Here is an 18,820-nt window from a genome sequence, read left to right on the forward strand (position 1 = left end):
CAGACCCTTGAAAACACACAAAATATTAAGTGTTACTGCTGAAGTCCATAACGGCACAACGCTGTGCTTAGCTGGGGAGCGCAGCATCCCTTTGCCACCTTCAGGTCTCTCCTAGAATGTCTCCAATTTATAACATACTCCCCTTTTTCAATGCGGCTCTTTCCCTCCTCACTCCCCCCAGCGGCTGAGTTCAAAATTTAAATATAGTATCCAATCAGTTTCGAGAGATCTGATCAAAACAGCCAGGTAGTCGAAGTTGGGGGAAGGAAAAAAAAAAAAAAAAAACCCTAGCGCTGTCCTATGACGTAAAGCCCTGCAGTCACCTCCAGCGCACCACTCTAGGACAGGACCCCATCACCACGCAGCACTGCACTTTGCACATGCGCTCTTGCCGTCCAGTGCCAGAAGGCGGGCGCCTTCTCTGCCCTCTCGGCACCCTTACTTCCAGGGCTTCAGTCGCGAGGTTTCCTGTCCGTCAGCTTCCTGCCGGAAGTGCGGAAGGCAATCCATTCGGCCGTTTGGCTGGGTCTTCGATGGCGGGGTTTGGGCATTTGGGGAGTGCGGATTGCTAGCGTGCACACGTGGATGTAAATCTAACTTTGTGGGGAGCTGCAGCGTGCACGGAGGCGTGTTGCTAGTGTAAGTTCACACGTGCCCCCGATCCCCGCGTGGGAGGACCGGTGCAGTCACTTTAACTTCACGCTTCCCGCCTGGCTCGTTTGAAAAGGCGTTCTAGTTGCACCCTCACGTGTACCCTGGTGCCTCTGTCTGAGTCTCCACGGGTATAGGATGAAGGGTAGACAGGTCCTTAGTTCGCTTTCGGATCTTTTGTTTTGGGTTTTTTGAGACGGTCTCACTGTGATTCCCTAGCTGGCCGGAACTTGCTGTGTACACCAGTCTGGCCTCGAACTTGCAGCCGTCTTCCTAACTCTGCCCCTGAGTGTTGAGATTACAGATGTGCCCCGACACGACCAGCTTTTATTTCTTTATGTTTGAAAACGGGGCCTTTCTTGTGTAGCCCGAGGTGACCTCACCTTTTTTTGAGTTTAGTTGTATGTCGGTTGTTTCGTTTGAGCCACGTAGCTGAGGGAGGAGGGAATGGGTGGTTAAATGCCCCTGGTCTTATTTAAGAAGACAGACAGTATGATCCAGAACAAGAGGTTGCACAGCTGCCACAGGATTACATAGGGAACTTCTAGAGGGTTCAGAACTTGAGGCTGGGATGGTTATGCCGTATCTCCGGGGCCAGAACTCTTGTCTCTGGCCATCCGTTCTTAGAACTGGCTGTATAAACAGATGTCCAGAGTTCTGAATGCGTAAGTCTTGATTTCCCAGCAAGTCAGCTGTGCCACACTACCAACAGTGTATAGACAAGTGTGCCTCTTCCAGGTGTGTCCCGTGCTTCTGATCGGAAGATCTGTTTCCAGTTCTGTCGTCTCGGACGGAATTAGAGGCATCATGGAGGCCCCACCAGTCACCATGATGCCAGTCACTGGGGGCACCATTAACATGATGGAGTACCTCCTGCAGGGTGAGTGAATCAGGGAGCTTGCATTGCCAAGTTTTCTTTCTTTCTTTCTTTCTTTCTTTCTTTCTTTCTTTCTTTCTTTCTTTCTTTCTTTCTTTCTTTCTTTCTTTCTTTCTTTCTTTCTCTTCCTTCCTTCCTTCCTTCCTTCTTTCTTTCTTTCTTTCTTTCTCTCTTTCTTTCTCTCTCTCTCTCTCTTTCTTTCTTTCTCTCTCTCTCTTTCTTTTTCTTTCTTTCTTTCTTTCTTTCTTTCTTTCTCTCTTTCTCTCTCTCTTTCTTTCTTTCTCTCTCTCTCTCTCTTTCTTTCTTTCTTTCTTTCTTTCTTTCTTTCTTTCTTTCTTTCTTTCTTTCTTTCTTTCTTTCTTTCTTTCTTTCTTTCTTTCTTTTTTCTTTCTTTCTTTCTTTTTCTTTTTCCTGGCCAGAGTAAGTAGAGATAAAGTTAACAAGGACAACCGCACAGTTTCTGTCGACCGGGAAGTCACTATGTTTAAAAGGAGGTGGGGTGGTAAAGATGGCTCAGTGGCCAGAAATTTACCTGCAGACCAGGCTGGCCTCAGGTACCTGGGATTATAGGTATGCAGCACAACACTTGTTAACTTTTATCTATTTATTTTTTTTATTTATTTTTCAGCAGGGTTTCTCTGTGTAGCTTTGGTGCCTTTCCTGGAACTCGATCTGTAGACCAGGCTGGCCTCGAACTCACAGAGATCCACCTGGCTCTGCCTCCCAAGTGCTGGGATTAAAGGCATGCACCACCACCGCCCGGCTCTTTTTTTTTTTTAATCTTGAAAAATTAAAACTGGACATTCATTACTTATTCTCCCTCTCTCCTAGCCCTTACTGATCGATCACCTTCCCACTTGACAGAGTTTACATGTTTTTTTTTTGAGACATGGTCTCAGATATTCCTGGCTGACTTATTTTTATTTTTAAGTATGTTCAAAAAAATCTTTTAGGTTTTAAAATTTTATTTTTTGTGTATGAGTGCTTTGCCTGCATGTATGTATGTACTGTCAGGGATCAGATTAGAGTGTAAGATTCCCTGAAAAGGCGTTAGGGACAGTTGTGAGCCACTCTGTGGGTACTTACTGGTGGAAACTTACCCAGGTTCAGTGCTCTTAACCACTGAGCCATCTTTCCAGCCCCCAGGCTGACTGACTGGCTGTGTGGCCAAGGATAACTCTGCCCTTCTGATCTTCTTGTCTTGAGTCTTAAGTGCATGGATCATATGGGCCTGTGCCACATCTAACTAAGATGCATTTTGTTGAGGTTTCTTTTAGCATTATTTCATTGTTATTGGTATGTGTGTCAGTAAGTTCTTGATTTTTGTTGCTCGGTAGTTTCCACTAAATTTTTTGTTGTTGTTGTTTTGTTTTATTTTGTTTGTTTTTTTGAGACAAGGTTTCTCTGTGTAGTCCTGACTGTCCTAGAACTTGCTCTGTAGAACAGGCTGGTCTCAAACTCACAGAGATTCACCTGCTTCTGCCTCCCAGTGCTGGAATTAAAGGTGTGTGCCGATGCCACCCTGCCACACATACGTAAATTTATATATAAGCAAATCACAGTGCATTTGTCTGTCCGAGTACTGTTGGGCTGGACATCTGGTCTACCTCCAGTTTTTGGCTACAGTGAAAACAGCTGCTATGGGCTTTCTTATAAGTATTTTGTGGGTTTGGTTTCCTTTTCTTTTTTTCTTGGCTAAGTAACCAGGAGTGGGATTTCTTCATCAGATATCTACCCTTTGAGTAAAACTTAGTAACTTCAGAGAGGCGGCTCAGACAATTTTAAAAATTATGATAAACTGTCAGATGTGGTACCCACTTTTTTTTTTTTTTTTTTTTTTTTTTTTTTGGTTTTTCGAGACAGGGTTTCTCTGTGTAGCTTTGCGCCTTTCCTGGGACTCACTTGGTAGTCCAGGCTGGCCTCGAACTCACAGAGATCCGCCTGGCTCTGCCTCCCGAGTGCTGGGATTAAAGGCGTGAGCCACCACCGCCCGGCGTGGTACCCACTTTTAATCCCAGCACTCTGGAGGCAGAAGCAGGCAGATCTCCATGGTTCTGAGGCCATTCTTGTTTTCGTAGTGAGCTCCAGAACAGCCAGAGCTAGTTTGTTGTGTGTGTGTATTTGTGTGTGGTAAGCTGTTTGTGATAGTTCATGTTTGTAATCCCAGCAATTAGGAGGTTGAGACATAAGAATTGCTGAGTTCAAGGCTAACCTGAACTACATAGTAAGTTCTAGGGCCTTACAGCATCTTGGGTGAGACCCTGCCTTTAAAAAAAAAAAAGATAGGTTTTTTGGATTTACGGTTTTGTTTTGTGTACTGGTATTGAACTGAGGGCCTTAAACATCCAAGGCAAGTGATCTGCCACTGAGTTTTATCATAGCCCTTTTAAAAACTGTTGAGAAGGTCTCAGTTACCCAGGCTGGTCTTGAATTTGCCATATAGCCCAGACAGGACCTGACCATGCTGTAGTCCTGCTTTGGACTCCTTATTAGCTAGAATTACAGGCCTGGACCACCAGGCCCTGCTGAGTTCATGTTTCTGAATCTCTACTCTTTACTAAGTATCTCAGGTGTTGTATCTACTTACTGGAATCTTTTAGGGGGATGGTTTGCTTGGTTGGTTGGTTTTTTGGTATTGGTTTTTAAGACAGGGGCTCACTTTATATCCTCCCTGGTTGGCCTGGAACTCCCTATGTAGTCCAGGCTGGCCTTGAACTTATAGAGATCCTCCTACCTCTTCCTCCTGAGTGCTGGGCTCAGAGGCAGCGCCTTCATGCCTGGCTTTACTTGAATCTTGTAATGGCCCCTGAGATGTTATTTTTTTTATTTTTATTAGCTCTATCTAAAGAGCAGAGGACAGAGGTAAAGACCCAATGATAAAATGAGACCCAGGGAGAATGCTGATTTTAGAAGGCCACACAATATATTTAGTGGACAGATTTAGGCTTTAAATTTTTTTAAGTTTGTGTGTGTATGAGTATGTGTGTGTGTGCACGTTTATACAGGTGCTGTTGCACATTTTGTAGGAGTCATTTCTCTGCTGCTGTGTGGGTCAGAGGGAATTGAACTCAGGTCCTCAGGCTTGACAAAAAGTCTTTACCTGATGAGCCATTTGGACTGTCTTTAATCAGATTTTTCTGTTACATTTTATTTGTTTGGGAGGGGCTTGTGTGTGCCACAACACACTTGTAGAGGTCAGGGGATGTGTCGGCGTTGGTTCCTTCCCTTCATTATGTGGGTCCGAGGATTGAACTCAGGTCATCAGGCTTGGCAGCAAGCACCTCTACCCACTAAATCATCACATTGGCCCCTCCAAAATGTTATTGAGTAATTTGTTTACTTATTTGTTTATTTGGTTTTTCTAGGCAGAGTTTCTTTGCGTAGTCCTCACTCTGTAGCCCAGGCTAGCCGCTAACTCACAGAGATCCACCTGCCTCTGCCTCCCAAGTGGCAAATATTTTTTATTTATTTGTGTATGTTTGCCAGTTTGGATTATGTGCATCATGTCCGTGCTGAGGCCAGAAGAGGGCATTGGATCCCCTGAACCTGGAGTTACAGACAGTTGTGAGCTGCCATGTGGGTGCCGGGAATTGAACCCGGGTCCTCTGGTAGACCAGTTGGTGCTCTTAACCACTGAGCCATCACTCCCGCCCCAATGGGAACAATTTTCAAACCAGGACAGGGCACTTGCTGCGAAGCCTTACAACCCAAGTTCAAACTGTGGGACCCACATGGTGGAGGGAGAGAACCAGTAGAATCCCATGAATTGTTCATATTGAATGATGCATAGAACTATTAATTTATTTTGTATGTTTATCTTTTACTAGTTTCATGGCCCTTAGTGAGAGCCAGAGCTCACTGTCTTTTTCTCTTCAGGAAGTGTTTTAGACCACAGTTTGGAAAGTCTCATCCATCGCCTTCGTGGTTTGTGTGACAACATGGAGCCCGAGACTTTCCTCGATCACGAGATGGTATTCCTTCTTAAGGGCCAGCAGGCCAGCCCGTTTGTTCTAAGGGCTCGGCGCTCCATGGACAGGGCAGGGGCACCCTGGCACCTGCGTTACCTGGGACAGCCAGAAATGGGAGACAAGAACCGCCACGCTTTGGTGCGCAACTGTGTGGACATTGCCACATCTGAGAACCTCACAGACTTCTTGATGGAAATGGGCTTCCGCATGGACCATGAGTTTGTCGCCAAAGGACACTTGTTCCGTAAGGGCATCATGAAGATTGTGGTGTATAAGATTTTCCGAATCCTGGTCCCAGGGAATACAGACAGCACAGAGGCCCTGTCACTCTCCTATCTTGTAGAGTTAAGTGTGGTCGCACCAGCAGGGCAGGACATGGTCTCTGATGACATGAGGAACTTTGCAGAGCAGCTGAAACCTCTGGTTCACCTGGAAAAAATAGACCCCAAAAGACTTATGTGATTAAGAAAGTCTGTCCTCACCTGGGAGGTGAAAGACCTCCCAAGTGCCCCAGTTCGCTGTTGCCGGGCAGCCTGACTCCCCTCAGGAGGATGCGTGGTAAGAATTTGGTTCCCTTGAACTGTTTCCTTCATGTGGGATTTCTTTTTTTTCTCTTTTGGTGACAGGGTCTTACCATGTAGCCCTGGTTCACCTGGAACTCACTACATAACTAGCTAGCCTGGAACTTAGTTCCCCTACGTGTCTGCCTAAGTGCCTGTGTTAAAGGATCTCCTTACCAAGTTTCATTTCCTTGACAGTCTTTTCCCAATAAAGACCCAGGATAGCATGGAGATTTGTTCAAGTCCTGTCTCCAGTCAAAGAGAAGGAACTGGAACATACTAGCTTTTCAGAGGAAGATGTCAAAAGCAACTCTGATAATTGTTTTGCCTTTTCTTTTTTTTTTTAATTCTTATATTTATTTTTTGTCTTCTTCATATGTTTGTATTTGTTGTTTTACCATTTATATATAAGTTTGTAACAGTGTTGTGAGCTGGCATCGTATGGTAATAAAGACGGAAAAGAAACAATTGCAATTCTGATCCTTGTTCTTAACTTTTTACTATAATTATTACTTAACTTCTTAACTATTTACTATTATTATATTACCGTTTTACTATCGTTATTGTGCATGATGGGTGTGGGCACACTGTGCAGGACCAGAGGCCTCTCCAGGACGCACATGGTGGAAGGAGAGAGCTGCCTCCTGCACGTTGTCCTACTCTGTCTCCACATGCTATGACAACTGCTCCTGGACGTGTGCACGCGTACACACAAAATAAATGTAATAAACAGTATTTTTAAGTAGCTAGTGGCTGGAGAGATGGTTTAGCTGTTAACGAGCCGCAACTGATCTTGCAGAGGACCCAGGCTCAGTTCCCAACACCCACATGGTTGCTAGCAACCTTCTGTAACTCCAGTTCTAGAGGATCTGATGCCCACTTCTGACCTCCACAGGCACCAGGCACACACAGTCCACAGACATGTTCAGGCAACACCTGAACACGTAAAACAAGTCAATCTTTTTAATAACTTATTTCATGTGCATTCATGTTTTGCCTGCATGTATGTCTGTGTGAAGGTGCCCTGTTCCCTGAAATTGGAGTTATAGGCAGTTATGAGCTGCCATGTGAGTGCTGGGAGTTGAACCCAGGTCATCTGGAAGAGCAATCAATGCTCTTAACCACTGAGCTTTCTCTCCAGCCTCAATAAGTAAATCTAAAAAAAATTTAAAAAAAGCTCATAGTCCCACATTTGATGAGGTCAGAATGTGACGTCATACAGTTTTCTTTCTTTTCACTTTTTTCTCTCAGGAAAACTTTCAGGTTTTTTTTTTTTTTGGTGGTGGGGGGGCGGGTTTGGAGACAGGATTTCTCCCTGTAGCTCTGACTGTCCTGGAACTCGATCTGTAGACCAGGCTGGTCTTGAACTCCAATCCTCCAACCTCTGTCTTATGGAAATAAAGGTGTGCATCACCACCAACCCGCTTTCTTTGCTTTTTAATTCTACTTTTTTTTTTTTTTTTTTTTTTTGGTTTTTCGAGACAGGGTTTCTCTGTGTAGCTTTGCGCCTTTCCTGGAACTCACTTGGTAGCCCAGGCTGGCCTTGAACTCACAGAGGTCCGCCTGGCTCTGCCTCCCGAGTGCTGGGATTAAAGGCGTGCGCCACCACCGCCCGGCTAATTCTACTTTTTTTAGGAGTTTTACTCAGGATCCTACAAACAACCCTAATGAAACTCAGTGTTGGCTCATCTACCTGATTATAATTTCATATCACATTTATTTATTGGGGTCTTACGTGTGCACATGTCTAGCAGTCGGACTGCACGTTGACCTGTGGGGGCCGAGTGTGGGACTCCGGTTGTCAGGTTGGACAGCAAGCACCTTTGTCCACTTTTCCTGTCCAGACGAGCTCTCTCCCTGAGTCTGGAGCTCAGGTTCTTCTAGACTGGCCAGCCAGGGAGCCTCTCGGATCTGACTCTCCACCCCCAGCACTGGCATTACAGAAGCCAGCTACCTCCAGCTGGAACCTGGATCTGCACTCAGCTTTCTGTACTTGTACAGCAAGGCTTTACCTGCTGAACATGCTCTCCAGCTTGATCCATATTTTCTTACCTTCAAATCTGGCACACACCCGTTACCAAATTGAGGAATAAAGAAACCAAATCAGGCCGGGCGGTGGTGGCGCACGCCTTTAATCCCAGCACTCGGGAGGCAGAGCCAGGCGGATCTCTGTGAGTTCGAGGCCAGCCTGGACTACCGAGTGAGTTCCAGGAAAGGCGCAAAGCTACACAGAGAGACCCTGTCTCGAAAAACCAAAAAAAAAGAAACCAAATCAAAGGCCTTGAGCATGCTAAGAAAGCACTCTACTACCAAGCTACAGACCCAGTCCTTTGTGATTATCCTTTTTAGACTTTTTTTTTTTTTTTTTGAGACAGGTGTTTCTGTGTAGTTTTGGTGCCTGTCCTGGATCTCGCTCTGTTGACCAGGCTGGCCTCAAACTCACAGAGATCTGCCTGGCTCTGCCTCCTGAGTGCTGGGATCAAAGGCATTTGCTACCACCCCCTAGCTCTGTAGAGATGTTTTAACCCTTCATGATAGTAGTGTGTTGGAGCCATCCTGTTATCAAAGCATTAGGAAGACCCGAGGAGAAAGATCACAAATTCAGGGTCAGTGTGGGCTACAAAGCAAGATCCTGTCTCAAACCACACACACAAAGTACATTTTTGTTGATGACCATTTTAAAAACCAATAAAATGCCAGAGATGGTTCTTCGGTTGCTGCCATCCTGCAGCATTTATTGCAGTGTGTAAACTTGTTATTTTCGTGTGTGCCGTGAGCCATGGCTGAATTCTCTGACCAGCTTGTCAGCTAATTCTTGCCCATAACAGTTAAGTGAATTAAATAACTGGTCTAAACCACAGTTAAGTATAAAACTGGCAGGTGTTTTATTTAAAAAATGCCAGACATAGTGGTGTATACCTGTAATTCCAGCACTCAGGAGGTGGAGGCAGGAGGATAGCCTGGGCTATATAGCAAGATCTACCTCAAAAAAAGTTAAATACATAGCCAGGTAGTGGTGGTACATGCCTTTAATCCCAGCACTCGGGAGGCAGAGGCAGGCAAATCTCTGAGTTTAAGGCCAGCCTGATCTACAGAGAACAGCCAGGGCTACACAGAGAAACCCCGTCTCCATAACCGCCCCCCCCAACCCCAGAGACAGAGGAAAAAGAAAAGGAGGGGGAGGAGGAGGAGGAGGACGAAGAGGAGGAGGAGGAGGAGGAGAAGAAGAAGAAGAAGAGGAAGAGAAAGAAGCAGCAGCATTCCTACATGATCTTTGCTGTAGTTTCTACCTCCGAGTTCCTGCCCTGACTTCCTCGGTGAAGGATGGTAACCTGGGGCTTGTAAGATAAAATAGGCCTTTCACTCCCCAAATTATTTTTGGTCATGGTGTTTACTACAGCAACAGAAAGCAAACTAGAACACGCTGTCACAGTGTGTTAGCTGGTGATTCAGACACTGTTTCTTATTGGGCAGTCTCCCTTTTATTTCTAGACTCCGATGTTTGGGCTGTTCTAGACAAGGTCTTCCTTCTCAGTCCAGGCTGGCCTTGAACTCAAGGCAATCCTTCCTCTTCAGCCTCTAGAGTGCTGTGATTATAGGCATGGACTACTACACCTAGCCCTAAATTATACTTTTTTTTTTTTTTTTTGAGCTGAGGATCAAACCCAGGGACTTGCGCTTGCTAGGCAAAAGCTCTACCACTGAGCTAAATCCCCAAGCCCTAAATTATACTTTTATTCTCTCCCACTTTTTTTTTTTTTTCTTGGTTTTTCAAGACAGGGTTTCTCTGTGTAGCTTTGCGCCTTTCCTGGATCTCGCTCTGTAGACCAAGCTGGCCTCGAACTCAAAAAGATCTGCCTGCCTCTGCCTCCCGAGTGCTAGGATTAAAGTCGTGCGCCACCACTGCCCGGCCTCTCCCACTTATAACCACAAAAGTGGATTTATTTTTGTTTGTTTCTGTTTTTATTCTGAGGTATGGTCTCATGAAACCCAGTCTGGCCTCATACTTCTGAGGTAGTAAGACTGGTCTTGAACTCACAGAAATCCTCTTGCTTCTACCTCCAGAGTGCTGGGATTAAAGGCATGCACCACTATGCCCAGTCTCATTTGCGTAAATTACATTTATGTGTGTGTGCGTGCATGTGCACACGCACACACTTGCAAACACATTCATATGCATGCCACAGCTTGAGTGTGGAGGTCCAAGGACAACCTGCAGGAATCTGGTCTTTCCTTCCCCTGTAAAGGACCAGATTTGTGGTGCCTTTACCCACTGGGCCATCTTAAGTGTCCATCCTACATTTTCTTATACTAACTTTATGGTTTTAACTTCACATTTCAGCCTTTAAACTTTTTGAAGTCTGTATTCTCCATGGTTTCAAGGAGAGAGTCACCTTTCTTCTTCCTATGGTGAATTAGTTTCTGTCTGAGACACAATGTCTCCAGGGTTTGGTGGCTTGTCACCTTTATCACATATTAGCTTCCCGAATACAGTCTTTTTTAAGCTCCCCATTCTCTTCCACTCTGGCCTTTCTTTGTTCTTGGCCAGCATCTGGCAGAGCGGTGTTTTTATTGGCTTTGGGGTAAATCCAGTTCTACCAGTAGGGCAGGCACCCCCACTTTGCTTTCTCCTTCAAAATAGACTTAGCTTTCAAAGGCCACACACCTGTAACACCAGCGCTTGGGAGCCTCAAACTCCGTACATACGAAAATACAAGGCCGGGAGGTCATATCGCAAAATCCTTTCTTTTTCCTCCTTCGTGAATAATAACTACATAGTGAGACCCTGTTTTTAAAAATCCGCAGCAAGAAGCTGGGTGTGGAGTCACACGTCTTTAATCCCAGCACTCGGGAGGCAGAGGCAGGTGGATCTCCATGAGTTCGAGGCCAGCCTGGTCTACAAAGTGAGTTCCAGGACAGCTAGGACTATCACACAGAAAAACCTTGTCTCGAAAAACAAACAAACAAACAAAAAGCAGCAACAATAAATATATTTAAAAAAAGAAACACACTCCTAATCTCTTGCCTCTGCTCCCAAGTGCTGGGATTATAGCCATGTGCCACCCTCTTGATCACAAAAGGGGAAATCTGACATGGTGACCGTTACCTATGCTTCTGTTTGCCTTTCATGTGTAAGCCATCAGATCATTGGCAAGTATGGGCTGTTCTCTCTTACCTGTATACAATTAAGTTGATTTTTTTTTAGTTATTTATTTTATTCATTTAATGAGTGTTGCCTGCAATTTGTCTGTGTACCATGTGGGTCCTTGTGCCCATAGAGGTCATGGGATGTCAGATCCCCTGGAACTGGAGTTTCAGATGTTTTTGAGCCACCATGTGTGTGCTGGAGACACAACCTGGGTCCTCTGTAAAAGTAGCAAGTGCTTTTAACCTCTGAGTCAGCTCCCCAGCTCCCCAGCTCCCCACATGAAGCTTTTCAACATAGGTCCAGAGAAGTCAGGCATTTCTGTCTTTCTTGGGTTTGTTCTAAGCCACAAGAAGGCCACCCAAGTCTGGCTCTTTGACCTCTAACTTTTTAAAAAACACAATTTATTTATTAATTAATTTAGATATAGGATGTCCTGTAGCGCAAGTGGGCCTTGAACTCACTATGTAGCCAAGAATGACTTTGATCTTCTGAGTGTCCAGCCTCTAAAGCACTAGGATGCCAGAGACAGGCTTCCAGGCCTGGCTTATGTGGTGCTGAGGTCTAACTGAGCCCTCTACTGACTGAGCTACATCCTCAGCCCCGCCCTCTGACACCCTCAGCCCCACCCACTGGCACCCTCAGCCCCGCCCCCTGACGCCCTCAGCCCCGCCCCTGACATCCTCAGCCCCGCCCTCTGACATCCTCGGGCCTGCCCTCTGACTCTTGATAGCAACCAAGTGACACCATGTATTTCACATTTCACCATGTTCCTTGTACTATCACCCGTATGAGTGTGTTTTGGCTTCTAGCTCTAACACGTCATAGTTATTTGCATATTGGGCATGTGATTTAAGCTTTCACAACGTCTATTTTCTCATGCAGGTCATTACAGTCCCACTTTTCAGAAGTAGGCCAAATGAGCGAAATTGCCAGTGTGCCTAAATGCATAAATCCTAATATATTGCTTGCCAGATGTCAGTGTATTACTTTGTACGTTTGTGTGTATATGTGGAGGCATGTATGTGTATGTGTGTGCATTCGTGAGCGTTTGTGTTCATGAGGACTCAGGAGCCATCCACCTTTCTTTCTTGAGACAGGTTTGGCGGGCTGAAAATCTGGAGTTTGTCAGTTAGGCTAGACTGGCTGGAAGCAAGCCCCAGGAAGTTTCTCGTCTCATTTTCCCAGCAGTGGGATTACATGCCTGTGCGCCTATACCCTGTTTTGTGAGAGCTGTGAGGCTTGAACTCAGGTCCTCATGCTTGAGCAGCCAGCACTTGACCAACTGAGCCCTCTCCCTGGCCCCTATTTCTGTGTTACTGACAAACCTGCATAGTTCCTCAGGGGAGGAGTCATTTGGCAGTAGAGCATAATGGTTATGAGCACAAAGTGTGGATGTTTGAGTTCCAATTCAAAGTTCACTTTAGGGCCTGCGGTTGAGGTTCAGGGTTGAGTTCAGGGTCTGGCACCCAGCACCAAAGACACCATAAATATCCAGGAGCAATCTGCTACTGTAAGTGTGTTGTGCAGGCAGGCGGGACCACTTTACATTAGTCTCCACCCCGCCGTCCCCATTTGTGATGCTGAGATGGAACCCAGAGCCTCACATGTTAAGCATGTACTCTATGAATCCTCTTCCTACAGACTATAGGAGAGATTAACTAAAATAATAAATAATCACCATTTGGATATATATAGTGACTGGTTTGAATATAGCTGCAGGGACCAGCACAATGACTCCTTAGGTAATGGTACTTGCTGTCAGGCCTGGTTACCTGAGCTCAGTCCCTGGGACCCACAGGGTGGAAGGAGAAAGCCTACTCCCAAAAGTTGTCCTCTGACCTCCACATGCATGCCTCGGGATGTGCGCATACGCCACATACAGAAAACTCAGCTCGTTGGGCTTATAGCTCAGTTAGTACAGTGCTCATCTAGCGTTCAGGAGGCCCTTGATCCTCACCCTATGCCTGTAATTCCTGCACTTGAGAGGTGATGGAGAGAGGAGAATCAGAAACCTAACGATATTCTTAGCTACACAGGGAACTGAAGGTCAGCCTGAGCTGCATGAAGGCATGTCTCAAATCCCTCTATATCTATTTATCTATCTGTCTGTCTATTGTAGATGTAACCAACCGTCTTATTAAATAAGAAACACAGAACCAATGCAAAGAAGCAAGCCAAGAGATCAGAGCTAAGAGTCTTACCCGTCTGCTGCAGCTAGCCTCTTCAGCCAAGAGAGGCCTACTTCCTGTGTGTTTGTCTTTATATAGACTTTCTGTCCTGCCTTCTCATTGATTGTAAACCCAACCACATGACCGCCTCGTCACTGCCTGTTTGAACAGACCTCCAGATTTTTTATGGTTGGTATTGAGATTAAAGGCATGTATCTCTAATGCTGGCTGTATCCTTGACCACACAGAGATCTACCTAGCTCTGCCTACCAAGTGCCAGGATTAAAGGCATGCGCCATGAACGCCCAGCTCTGCTATGACTTGCTATTAGCTCTGACCCCCAGGCAACTTTATTTATTAACATACAAATAAAATCACATTTCAGTACAAAAAAAATCACCATAGTCTATCTGTCTGTCTATCTATCTATCTATGTATCTACCTAATTTTTCTATCTATCTAATATGTATGTGTGTCTCAGGGGCCCTCAGAGACTGGAAGAGGATGTTGGACTCTCTGGAGCTATAGTTACGAGTAGTTGTTAGTTGTGTGTCACCCAATATGAGTGCTGGGAGCTAAACTCAGGTCCTCTGTTAGAGCCTCAATCAGCCTTAACCACTGAGCAATCTCTCCAGTTCATCTCCAGTCCACTTCTCTTTCTTTCTTTGTTTCTTTTTCTTTATTTTTTTGTTTTGCTTTGTTTCGTTTTTTCAGAGTTTCTCTGTGTTACCTTGGCTGTCTTGAAACTTGCTTTGTAACAAGACTGGCCTTGAACTTGAAGAGATCCACCTCCCTCTGCCTCCTGAGTGCTGAGACTAAAGGCATGCACCACCACACCCCGCTACATTCTAGCTCTTAATATACATTGTGTTAACTGGGTGATGGTGGCTCACACTTTTAATCCCAGTCCTTAGGAGGCAGAGGCAGGCAGATCTCTGAGTTTGAGGCCAGCCTGGTCTACAGAGTTGTCTCAAAAAAAACAAACAACCAAAAGGATGAAGTAAGGAAGAATGTATGGAACGTTCCCCTCTCTTTCTGGCTGTGCAGTCTGTGTGGCATGGCCAGTGCCTGAGTGCCAAGGTGAGCCTCTCCATGCTCTCTTCTCAAATGAGAGAGGATTTAGCCTTGGGTGCTCTCTGCAGTGACAGGTTCTTCACAGCAATGATGCCCATCGATGAAGAAGCAGAGCTGAACTTTAGAAGTGGACAGGATGTGAGTCACTGAGCTGGCCTTTTGTCAAGCTGACTGTAATTGGTTTTTTGTTTTTCCTAGGCAGTGCGAGTGTGGAATGATGGAACTAATTTAAGGAACAAATAAACATTAGATGATAAGCATCAAAACAAGCAGCTCCCTTGGATGCTGTTTTGAATTACTGGAAGAGAAGGGAGAAACCAAACCCATTCATTTTAATATCAGTTTATATTATGAAACTTTTAATTTATTACAATCATGACATGGTGGAGCGTGATTGAGGAAGACATATCAAGTGGGCCTCTGGCCTTCACATACATGTATGCTCATATGCATACACTCACACACATGAAATAAAATAATCTAGGGTCTGGGCTTGTCGCTCAGTTGGTACAGTGCTTCCCTGGCATACATGAAGCCCTGGTTTGATTGACAGCTCTACATAAACTGACTGTGGTGGTGCACACCTGTAGCCCTAACACTTGAGAGGTAGAAGCAGGAGATCAGAAGTTCAAGGTCACTCTCCTAGGCTACACATCAAGTTAGAGACCTGTCTGGAGTACACGAGACCCTTTCTCGGGGACTGGAGAGATGGCTCAGCAGTTAAGAGCACTGGCTGCTCTTCCAGAGGACCCGGGTTCAATTCCCAGCACCTACATGGCAGCTCACACTTGTCTGTAACTCCAGTTCCAGGGGATCTGACACCCTCACACAGACATACATGTAAACAAAACACAAATGAACATAAAATAAAAATAAATTATATATAATATATATTTTATATGTTTGTTTATTTATTTATTTATTTTGGTTTTTTGAGACAGAGTTTCTCCGTGTAGTTTTAGAGCCTGTCCTGGAACTCACTCTGTAGACCAGGCTGGCCTCAAACTCACAGAGATCTGCCTGGCTCTGCCTCCTGAATGCTGGGATTAAAGGTGTGTGCCACCACCGCCCGGCTAATATATATTTAAAAAAATAAAAAATAAAGAGACCCTTTCTCAAAAAGTATGGGGGGCAGTTAAATAAATAAATTTGGCCAGATGTGGTCAAGCATGCCTATAACTCCCTGAACTCTGGAGGCTGAGGCAGGAGAGTTGCAGGTTCAAAGAGCCTGAGCTGGGATCTCAGAAGCAAAACAACAGGGGCTGGAGAGAGGGCTTAACCGTCAGAGGCACTTGGCTTCTCGTCCTGAGGACCCAGGTTCAGTTCCCCGCCGACACATGGATGCTCCCAACCGTCTGTAACTCCAGTTCAAGAGGACATGACACTGTCTTCTAACCTCTGTGGGCACCAGGCGTGTACACGGTACACTAAACATGCATACAGGCAAAACATTCATACATAAAATAAATTTTTTTAATAAAATAATAATAAATAAATAAAACAACAACAACAACAACAAAAAACCCAAGGAAACAAATAGACAACAACAAAAAGATTTAGGTTGTGAAGTTGTTCAGTGGGTAAAAGTTGCGTTCCACTAAGCTTAATGACCTAAGTTTGATCCCCGGGACCCACCTGTTGGAAAGAGGGAACCAACCTCTCAAGGTGTCCTCTGACCTCCACACCCAGGCTATAGCATATATGTGTCCATCCTACACAAAATAAACACATGATTCAATATTTTAAAAAAGGCCAAAACACAGATGGCTGAGCAGGTAAAGGCACTTGCTGCCAAACCTGACGATCTGAGTGCACATCCCTGGAGCCCACATGGTGGGAGAAGAAAGCTGACTCCTGGAAAGACCTCTCACCTCCACACTCACTCTGTGGTACATGTGCCCTCCTCCTACAAATAAATGAAATGTTTTTTAATTAGAAAAATAAAAGATTTGGATTTCAGTTTTGATTTTTTTTTTTTTTGGACTAAGGATGGTCAGTGTAGAGTGGTAAAGGTTCTTTTGCTACTTCAAAAAAAAAAAAAAAAAAAAAAAAAAAAGAAAAAACAAAACAAGCCAGGCACCTGTGGCGCATGCATTTAGTTCCAGCACTTGGGAGGCAGAGCCAGGTGGATCTCTGTGAGTTAGGGGCCAGCCTGGTTTACAGAGCGAGATCCAGGACAGGCACCAAAACTACACAGAGAAACCCTGTCTCAAAAAAACAAAAATAGCCGGGCGGTGGTGGCGCACTCCTTTATTCCCAGCACTTGGGAGGCAGAGGCAGGTGGATCTCTGTGAGTTTGAGACCAGCCTGGTCTACAAAGTGAGTTCCAGGAAAGGCGCAAAACTACAGAGAAACCCTGTCTTGAAAAACCAAAAAAAAAAAACCAAACCAAAAATATATAAATAAAATAAAATAAAAAATAAAAAACCAGGGCTTATGTGATGCTGCTCCATTAGCCTTCTAAGTAGTTAGAATCCCAACATGTCCACTGCAGTGAGTCCTTAATGATGACTGCTTTCAGTGGCTCTCTCTTGACTCCAACTATCCCTCCGGGCAGGTAACCTCTGTATCTGGTACCCGTGCTCCAGGTAACCTCTATGTCTGGTACCCGTGCTCTCCCTGGAATAGTCCTTCCCTCTGGGCAGGTAACCTCTATGTGTGGTACACATGCTTCTAGAATAGTCCTTCCCTCTGGGCAGGTAACCTCTATGTGTGGGACACGTGCTCCCCCTCTAACAGTCCTCGCCTATGGGCAGGTAATCTCTATGTCGGGTACCTGTGTTCCCCCTAGAATAGTCCTGTTTTTTTAGTCTCCCCCCAAGACAAGATTTCTCTGTGTAGTCCTGGTGGTCCTGAAACTCACTCTGTAGACCAGGCTGGTCTTGAACTCACAAAGATCCTCCTGCCTCTGCCTCCTGAGTGCTGAGATTAAAGGCATGCACCACCACCACCTGGCTAGTCCTTTTCTGTATTACTGAAGATTCCCTTTGTGCCTCTTATGTTGACTTTCCTAAGTCCCAAAGCTCTGTGTGTGTATGTGCACGTGTGTACCCAAGTGTGGACATGTGCATGTGTGTATACTGCACACATGTGTATATACATATGAGTACAGATGTACTAATGTGTGCAGGCCTCAGAAGTTAAAGGAGGACATACGGTGTCCTGCCCTGTCATCTCCATCTTATTCCCTTGAGACAGGATCTCTGGCTGAGCATGGAGCTCCCATTCTTCCCCTTGATTCCCGCAGGATGGTTGGTCAGCAAACCTCTGGGATCCTCTCCACCTCCCATGGCACTGAGGTGACAGGCGTGTGGCCCTGTTCTTCTCTTACCTGGATGCTGGAGATCTGAACTCAGGACATCACGCCTGTGTAGCAAGCACTCTCACCCACTAAATAATCTCCAATTCCCCACAATTTAAAAACTATATTTGTACATATTTAGTAGGCCACGTCTTCCCCAGAGTCCCTCCTTCCCCTCATCACCGAGGCTCCGGCTCAGGAGCTTGTGCAGGAGAGGTGAGTGAGCTTCCACTGAGTTACACCTGCAGCCTTGTTTGGGGAGAAAGGGGGCAGAGAGGGAAGAGGAGATGGGGACAGGGTTTTGTCCATGTTAGCCATAAAAGCATGATTCTCCTGACTCAGTTTCCCAAGAATGGGATTACAGGTTACAAAATAGTGACACCATGCTACTCTCTTGAGAGTTTTAAAAGTTTTATTTTGGTCCTGGAGAGATGGCTCAGAGATTAAGAGCACAAACTGCTCTTATAGAAGACCCAAACTTGAGTCCCAGCATCCATGCCTGTAACTCCAGGGCCAGGGGGATCCAACCCTCTGTTGTCTGCACAGACCCACACAAACACAATTGAAAACTAATAACAAAACGAATCTAAACTTTTATTTGCGTTGTCTCTGTTCCTTCCACGTTTGCTCTGGTGTGTGCTCTCTGGCTCTTCTGATGGGGGACACCCTTGTATCATCTTTGGTTTTCTGCTTATCGGTAAAGGTGGAATTAAGGCTGATTGAAAGCTCTGTGCAGAATGAGGAGAGTCATTGACCATGAAGCCATTTGTCCAGGAGCCAATGACCAGAAAGGTCACTGACCATGAGAAGCCATTTGTTGGGAGACCTCTATCCATTAGCAGAAACTGCTTCACATCGGGCTTCATTTTCTCCAGAGAGACAGACTCATTTGCCCCCTTTTTAATGTGGGGCCCCTAATTGTACAGGGTGACTCAGGAGAATAAACCTCCATGTAATTGCTGAGAGAGGGTGATGGGGGGGAAGGGAGTTCACCTTCAGTTCGTTCTTGTCACAGCTGCCTTTCACCCTCCACCTCCAGGGAGAGCAGTAGATTAGTTCCTGGACATAGCAG

General features: G+C 45.4%; 1 protein-coding gene across 1 annotated transcript; it reads left to right on the plus strand.

The window, feature by feature from the left end:
- Nucleotides 1–445: 445 nt before the first annotated feature.
- Med18 (mediator complex subunit 18) lies at nucleotides 446–6,527 on the plus strand. Its single transcript, XM_052718166.1, has 3 exons — nucleotides 446–639; nucleotides 1,390–1,531; nucleotides 5,405–6,527. Exons 2-3 carry the CDS (start codon nucleotides 1,459–1,461, stop codon nucleotides 5,956–5,958), a joined length of 627 nt encoding a protein of 208 aa, XP_052574126.1. The 5' UTR covers nucleotides 446–639; nucleotides 1,390–1,458; the 3' UTR covers nucleotides 5,959–6,527.
- The last annotated feature ends 12,293 nt before the right edge of the window (nucleotides 6,528–18,820 follow it).

The sequence above is a fragment of the Peromyscus californicus genome, unplaced genomic scaffold, assembly GCF_007827085.1.
Source record: "Peromyscus californicus insignis strain IS unplaced genomic scaffold, ASM782708v3 Scaffold_5__1_contigs__length_169319896, whole genome shotgun sequence".
Taxonomy (NCBI): Eukaryota; Metazoa; Chordata; class Mammalia; order Rodentia; family Cricetidae; genus Peromyscus; species Peromyscus californicus.

Bases quoted from the DNA above. Each gene is read 5' to 3' on its own strand.
- Med18 (XM_052718166.1), top strand. From the start codon at position 1,459: ATGGAGGCCCCACCAGTCACCATGATGCCAGTCACTGGGGGCACCATT. The intron at 1,532-5,404 runs GTGAGTGAATCA...TTTTCTCTTCAG, and splicing joins GATGGAGTACCTCCTGCAGG to GAAGTGTTTTAGACCACAGT.